The sequence below is a fragment of the Leptodactylus fuscus genome, chromosome 3 (genome assembly GCF_031893055.1).
Source record: "Leptodactylus fuscus isolate aLepFus1 chromosome 3, aLepFus1.hap2, whole genome shotgun sequence".
Classification (NCBI taxonomy): domain Eukaryota; kingdom Metazoa; phylum Chordata; class Amphibia; order Anura; family Leptodactylidae; genus Leptodactylus; species Leptodactylus fuscus.
Window position 1 is genome coordinate 91,059,333 of NC_134267.1, and position 8,321 is coordinate 91,067,653.

An 8,321-nucleotide genomic window follows, 5' to 3' on the forward strand; every position below is an offset into this window, starting at 1 on the left:
TTTACAGATTTGCTTGATGTCAGAACAAGAGAAGCGCAGGAGATTGGGAAAGGCGTCCAGAAGATCTCCCCTTTTTATGGGAGTCTTCCTGCAGAATTGGGAATGAAGTTGTATTCAGTTTTATTAATTCCCTGTGGCACTGTTTGCTTGACAGACTGGGGGCCTAAGTTAGAATCTGAAGGGCAACATCTACAATATGGAGACAATAGAATTCTACAAAAAAGTAACTAGGCAAGGATAAATCTGTGATAAGGAAAAAACATTGGATAGTGTCAGTCTTGGCATAGTGCTGTAGAATGTATTGGTTCTATAAAAGCAGCATGAAATAAATAAGATAAAAGTAACATTTCTACAAAACCAAACCATGAATCCATTGCATCCTATGAGCAGACATCCCATCATGTTCCATCATAGTCTCCTAATGATAAATACCAGGGCAGCCATGCAAAAACAAACAAAAATTCCTCCAAATAATTTTGCCAAAAGACAAAAACATCCTAAGGACTCAAATAATGTAGTATGAAGGCATTTGGTTATCTTCCCAACCATGGCCCCCTGGCAGGTTTATATAGCATCACTCCTGATCTAGGAACAATACAACAATTCTGCATAAAGGAGGGCTCCAACTCTTATGGTGAAGGCATGAGGTGGGCAACTTATCAGACAGTAAGATCTATTAAGCTGCTAGAAGCATCAAGAGAACAACAAGACCTCATACCAAAGAGTGTCACAATTCTATAAGCATCTATATGAGACATTTGCTCTATGTTACTCACATATGACACTAAACAAGACGCATTGATCACCAATGTCACCTTACAAGGAGAGTGCTATGCACTTCTGCGCAATCTGCCACATGTATCCTATATAAACACACACACACACACACACACACACACACACACACACACACACACACACACACACACACACATATATATGTTTTCCATTTGGTGCAGCTCTAGACATACTTTCCATGGGCATAAAAAATAAAAATAACTTTGCACAACCATTGGGATTTTCTGCCCCCTGTATCACTTCTTGTCACTGTCACACACAATACTTTTCATACTTATGGTCTAGTTCATCCCATCGCAGAATTGTTTTCTGATAGGTAAACACTAGTGATATTGTAAGTGAAATATTACATACAGAATCTATGCAATATAACAGCATGTAGTGTAGACCTATCGCAGCCCTGGTAATGGTCACTATGATTAGCCCCGCCCCTTTGTGCCACCACTATAAATAAGGGGCAGCTGCTAGTATAGGACAATAGGAGTGATGGCGAATTTGCCACCCGGTTGACCGGAAGACTCCTTCAGGAGAGGTAATTCCTTCTGAGACTTATAGTTCCACAGAACCTGGGAAGATAATAAGTACAATACAGTCCTGCAATCTGCTGTGTTTATGTGAAGATAATCTCCCATCCCATAAACCCGTGCCACCCGGGAATATAGCACACTGGTTAACCCTCTCCTCACTACAGGGATCTGCCCAGTGACAGCAGATCTGTATCTGCGCAGATACTATGCAGAGCCCACTGACCTCTTATACTAATAAATAGTGAGAGATAAGCAGAGCTGTAGGTGGCCTCACCTTACTACACAGGCAGCTCACTGGGGACCCCTACGTGATGGGATACATATACAGTATATCCTGCCTGACCCTGACAGCTCATTCTGGAACCCCATATGATCGGATACACATATATCCTGCCTGACAGCTCATTGTGGACCCCTATATGATCGGATACATATACGGTTTGTATCCTGCCTGACAGCTCATTGTGGACCCCTGTATGATCGGATACATCTATCTATCTATCTATCTATCTATCTATCTATCTATCTATCTATCTATCTATCTATCTATCTATCTATCTTTATATCCTGCCTGACAGTTCATTGTGGACCACTATATGATCGGAAACATATATGTATCCTGCCTGACAGCTCACTGTGCACACTTATGTGATTGGATATATATATATATATATATATATATATATATATATATATATATATATATATATATATATATATATCCCGCCTGACAGCTAAATGGGGACCCCTATATGGTCGGAAACGTATATATCCTGCCTGACAGCTCACTGTGCACACTTATCTGTTCGGATACACATATATATATATATATATATATATATATATATATATATATATATATATATATATATATATATTTTATTTATATTTATTTATTATTATTTATTTATTTATTATTCATAATAATAATATTCTTAATAATAATGAAAATCGAATAGGTGTTTATATTGCCAATGGTAGAATTACTAGTGATGGGTGCTCTCATTATAATTAATATAGTAATATTTATAAATATTAGTATATTTATGATTACAGCTAGTAGTTGTATTGTTAGCCTTAGCTATTAATATCTATCACACTACACTTTATGTTACAAGCAATAATAAGAGCACATTTTATAAATGAAATAGTAATGGTAGTATCTTCACTATGTAACTAATATTAATACTGTTTTTACTAAGGTTAGCCATTATTACTTGTAGTGCCTACTATTATTACAAGCTTAGATTTTTATTTGCCCACCATTATATATAAGCAGTAAAGATTTATTGGCTACAGTAATTGCATTATTAATAGTACTGATGTTGTATTTTTTAATATTTATACAGTTATTCTATATTATGACTATTAGTTGTACTTTCATCATAATCGTGATCATCATCTCTAAAAATAGTAACAAGCCAGTCTGCAGATTATTTCTCACTGTGTATTATCCAGAAGGTTTATATTCTCTGCCAGGAGTACAATTATATTCTTAGTAATGTTGGTGTGTGCTCTGTCTGTTAATTCCAATGTTAAACATTACAAAGTTAGTACAAAACAACACAATTTACTCTGTCTGTATCTATCTATCTATCTATCTATCTATCTAGCGATCTCATATCAATCTATTTATGTCTTTCCTTATCTATAGTCCTCTTCTGATATCTATCTATCTATCTATCTATCTATCTATCTATTTCTATTTTCAGATCTACTTTCACTGAAATTAATACAACATACATTCCTTATATAAAGAAGGATTTATTCGCAGAAATATCTAATCTTCTTGAAGAAACAAAAATATATATCAATTTGTAATATAAATCTATATATCTGAAATTGAAGAAAACCTCAGGCAGGACTTCCAAAGCCCACCCTAAAGTTCCCCCATATATAAACATATTGTACAAAATTACACAAAATGGATTGAGAGCTCTTGGACCAGCAAGGCTCATGAAATGTACAAAGCCGACAAGATAAATATAAAGAAAGTCTTCTCTTAAGAAAGAATTATGTACATTTGGTCTCCTCAAATTCTTGTTTGCTTAAAATGAGATGTCCCTTTTCAGTGTGTCCATCCATCCAAGGGGCCCATCAGTGGGGTCATGATGCCGTGGGGCCACACAGACGACTTGTACCCACCACCTCCTTAAGCTCGTTTTCAGGCTTTCCGGCCACCATAAAGGGCCAAGTCTGTCAAGAGAAGAGAATATCCCAAATGAGTCTATATATCCCTCATATATACTAATAGAAACCTCTTATATTAGTCCCACTATGGACTATACACAAACCTCTCATAGACGAGATATCCTATCACACAACTATCTTCATAGTCAGAAAGTCTAAAAGATACTGTTTAATAGATTTTTCTGTATGACTTTGGTATTTCTTCCATTTTGTGGTTTTCATCTTTTTTTTCTAAACTTTATCTTTTTTACTGGTCTGAGATTTAGAAAACGAAATAATAGTAACAATATAGTAACAATGGTGCCACAGTAGTACAAGTAATAGTAAGAAATAAGATGATCATTGCTAATAATAATAGCAATAACAACTATAAAACAGTCTTTATTAATTATTACTATCCCAACCAACTACAGTGACGGTAATATGGTAATAATAGGAATGATCAGTACGATAATAAATACTAATACTGCTTTTACTACTAATGACAATAATAATAATAATAATAATAATAATAATAATTAATAATAATAATACTGTACAATTAGTAATATAACAATGACCAATTCTAATAGAAGTAGTAATAATTATAGCAATAATGATATTATCACTTCTATTATTATTATCAGTATAAAATTATTGCTAATTATAATGGTGTGATTACCATTGACAATAATTTAACAATGATGAAGATAATAAATGTCTAATGAATCACTTCATTATCTGAGTTTTCATTTCAGTAATAGGCTCTCACATCGGTTTCTGTTCAGAAACCTCCTGTACTGTTGGCATTTTCTCTTATAACATTATAACAAGAGTTGGATACAAGGAGGGCTGATAAAAACATTCCTGAATGTAAGAAAGAAATCCCCCAGCTTCATTATTTACAGTTTAGCAGATAAGGCGAAAATCTGGGAATACTGAAGTCTCTTCTAGCAGTAGGTGGTAACTCACTTCTCTGTAGGCTAAAGCTTACTTTATGGCATTGTTATTGCACGAGGCTAAGATTGGATTTCTCTTTCATAAGTATAATCAGAACCAACAATAACTAATACGTTGACTAGCGCTTAAAATCGATCGCTTACTTGTTACAGCTAGATCGACTGATAAGTAGATACAGAGATAGTAAGAAGATATATAGGTAAAACATAGAGAAATAGAAGCGATAGATGGACAGATAAAACATAGATAAATATATGCCATAGGTAGATAGATAGATAATAGATAAATAGGTAGATAGATAGATAATAGATAGATAGATAGATAGATAGATAGATAGATAGATAGATAGATCATAGATAGATAGATCATAGATAGATAGCTAGTAGTATTGCATTGAATTACTAGTAATGAATAACTCTCCTCCTGATATTTAACTCTCACTTTGCTCCTCAGTACTCACCAGATTGACAGGATGGATGTAGCCATTCTCATACTTGTCATTGGCTAGGATCTGCCTCAGATGGGCTATATAACTTGATGCCAGCCTCAGGGTATCTAGCTTGGATAGTTTAGTGTCTGGGGGCACCCAGGGTAAGGTGGTCTTGAGTCTGGAGAAAGCTTTGCTCAGGACCCTCATCCTGGCCCTCTCTCTGGCATTGGCCGCATTCCTCTGGACCTGCTTCCCTTCATGGTTCACCCCAGACAGAGGACTTTTCTTTCTTGGGGTTTTCCTCCTCTTCCCTGTAATTCCTCTGCCTTTCTTAGGAGATCCATTGTCACAAGTGGAACTTTCCTCGTTGCTGTCATTTGAGATCCCAAAGTCCTTGCTGGAGTCCAGTTTCATGGCATCACAGCCCAACATTTCCACCTCCTGGAAGTCCTCCACATCACTCAGAGAGCCGGTAGACATAGCTGTGCCTTCTTCCTCCTGTGGTCCAGGATAATAATAAGGAGCAGCCTGCAGGGGACACGCCTGTTCCAGTGTTTGTCTTAGGAGGAGAGCAGTGGAATGTCTTGTGGACAGTAGTCATTTATTTATGGGATGGAGGGCGGGGAAAGGCCGGGCCTCATGATACCAGGCAGGAGGAGGAGGAGGAGGACATGTCTTCTCCTGCCAGCCCACCTAGTCCTCCTACTACTCATCACTATCTAGCACGGCTAATAGACTTATTACATATTACAATGTGTGGAATACAATCACCTGATATATAACCCTCATTCTTATGTAAATCACATAGAAACCTAATAGATAAGTGTACTTAACTAGAATATAGCTAAATCTGTCAAGTGAGAGTTATTTTCTGTAAATGTATCCACTAATAAAGTCACTTTCCTTCAGCTACATTTTTAAAAATTAAATATGATATTTATTAAAATAAAAATAAAATAAAATATAAAAGATCTTTGAAAATATTGTCTGGACTATTTGCTGCGATATAAACACAAAACGATTCCCTCATCTGAACTACACTGTAAAATATCCTTCAGTGTCTCCTAGATGACTGAGGTCAGAGGTCATGTAACCTCATTACTAGGTGACTGGGGCAAGAATAACAACTAAGCCCGAGCTCTGAGGAGGATCTCTGAGGAGTCTTAGAAGGAAGGGAAGAGGAGACGGAAAAATACTGTCATCCAAAGGGAGAATGCAGAAATCTATCTATATGTATATATCTATCTCTAGCTATAGATATAGATATATGTGTGTGTGTGTGTGTGTGTGTGTGTGTTTAAATGACATGTAGAGATATATGGTCACATTGATCAGGATATGTTATATTCCTGCAAAAGTTTATTTATAACTATAAATGTGTACAATTAACTGTATTTATTTTGCGATAATCTTTAGCAGCCCCATGGTGGTATTATACATCCATTTTCTGTATGCCCCATAGTAAAAGGTGTTCACTCTGAGCAATGCGACTAATGCAGTGTTATAGAGGTTACTGATACTGAAAAAATAGGAAAAAAACAAACAAAACTTTCCATGATTGTTTTCTAAAGTTTGGAGTCCAGAAGAGGAAAGAAGGAACAGAATATATATATACAAATTTATAGTGATATTAATATATTTTGTATATTGCTATGTTGTCACCATGCACTAGGTATAGATACATTTACATCTGTGATAATAAACTCATAAATTGTCGGTTTCCCTAGAAGCATTCGATAAAACCCAATGGATACAAACAGGATCAGTAAAACTGAAATAATTTCTGATATATTTTGTTCATATACTGTATACCCCTACGTCATGTGCATATTTTTTTTTTTCAGCAAATATATATCTATATTTTTCTTTATAGCTGAGATCAGTAGAAATAGTTTTGGACTAGAATATACAGTATTTGTCATTGTATGTAAGTTTTTATTATGAATTGCATAGTAATATATGTTTCCTATAGTCTGCTATACACTGAAGTCGCTGTATCTTTGCTGTCCTCACATATACACAGATGAGGTTGTATTGCTGCAGTGTTATATGTTATATAGTATATATCCCTCTGATAATAGGTCATGTTCTTGTTAATCGGGATTTGCTGCTTATATAGTAAGCCTCATTCTGCTCCATAAAGGGGGGGGGGGGGATTTTGGAGAACATTCCTATTATTTTCTATGATGTGTTGCTAGTTCTGTAGTAAACGAAAGCCTTTTCAGAGTAAACATCTAATCTGAGCTTCCATCTTACTGCTTATAACCAGCAAGCATATGGGGTATGTTTGGCTCTTTTTGATTTTATCTATTTTACCTACATGGTGGACTTGAAATAGACTTAAAATCTACGTTTTGGTCATGAAGTCAGCATTAAGAAGTCTTCCATTTACCTTGTTACATTTTCTTACATTGGAATTGTGTCTGGGTTGTAATACTCATTTTGGGTTCTCATTTATGAGGATCATTGTGTCCTGTACTGTCTTATATAGTAAGTATCTGAGTTCTAATAATGTGTACTGTCCATGTTTAGCTCATTTAGCAACTTTTACTATCATTTAGTAATGCATATTTGGAAAATTGTATTTCTATATTAGTTTCAGAAGGGGAAAAACCTTTTTATGCTTCAAATCATCCAAATTGCAATGTCCTCCTAGCCTGTGACATACAATAACACCCCTTATACTCATCTCTAATGTATGTCCTTTGCAAATTAGGTTATAACCCATAAACCAAAATAGGACAAATAAATAGGTTTATTTCATTTTATTTAATGAAGTATTACAAAATATGTACATCTGTGCAGGCAGATGTGTCATGTATGAGTATTTATTGCCCCTATCTTTGACAGGACCTTTCAAGTGAATGTGATCATATACATAATGAAGTTGGTAAAATATTGGTGGCTGTAAACAGGATAACACACATAACAATGACTTCAGTGTGTGGTGCTGAAGGTTTTGACCAATGGAAATCTACTTTATAGGTCTAGGTTTATAGATTACCATTCATGGTTTCCATTTTCACTTCATATTTAGCAAACTTTAATGTTTATCATCATCTCACAACATATAAAAAGAGGGAAAATTTGTATTATGGGAATTATCTTTTCACATATGCTTTGTTCAAATAAGCATCCTAATAAAAATGGCTTTTCTTCCCTCGGATTTGTATAGTTTTCCATTCCAGTGCATGGAACCTCCTGCGATGCGCATGAATTAAGAGGCTGGAGCCACAAAGCACCTCTCTTAATAAGTCGGTCCCATAGTGCAGAAAAGTCGCCAACACTGTGCTGACCGAAGCGTTCCAAACCGCATCATGAACATCTGCAAAGAAACTGTCTCTCTCAATTTGACAGTTTGCTGGACAGGTTTGGCAAATGCAAGTGAAGAGTTATCTGCCTGACTGCATTATGCCAGATAGAAAATTAATAATATG

General features: G+C 35.4%; 1 protein-coding gene across 1 annotated transcript; it reads right to left on the reverse strand.

Moving 5' to 3' along the window:
• Nucleotides 1-3,241: 3,241 nt before the first annotated feature.
• Nucleotides 3,242-5,364, reverse strand: TCF21 (transcription factor 21). Its single transcript, XM_075266626.1, has 2 exons — nucleotides 4,915-5,364; nucleotides 3,242-3,521 (listed from the first exon to the last, which is right to left on the reverse strand). The coding sequence occupies exons 1-2, from the start codon at nucleotides 5,362-5,364 to the stop codon at nucleotides 3,432-3,434; spliced, it is 540 nt and encodes a 179-aa protein (XP_075122727.1). The 3' UTR covers nucleotides 3,242-3,431.
• Between the last annotated feature and the right edge of the window lie 2,957 nt (nucleotides 5,365-8,321).

Bases quoted from the DNA above. Each gene is read 5' to 3' on its own strand.
- TCF21 (XM_075266626.1), bottom strand. From the start codon at position 5,364: ATGTCTACCGGCTCTCTGAGTGATGTGGAGGACTTCCAGGAGGTGGAA. The intron at 3,522-4,914 runs GTGAGTACTGAG...TTCTCTTGACAG, and splicing joins ACATCCATCCTGTCAATCTG to ACTTGGCCCTTTATGGTGGC.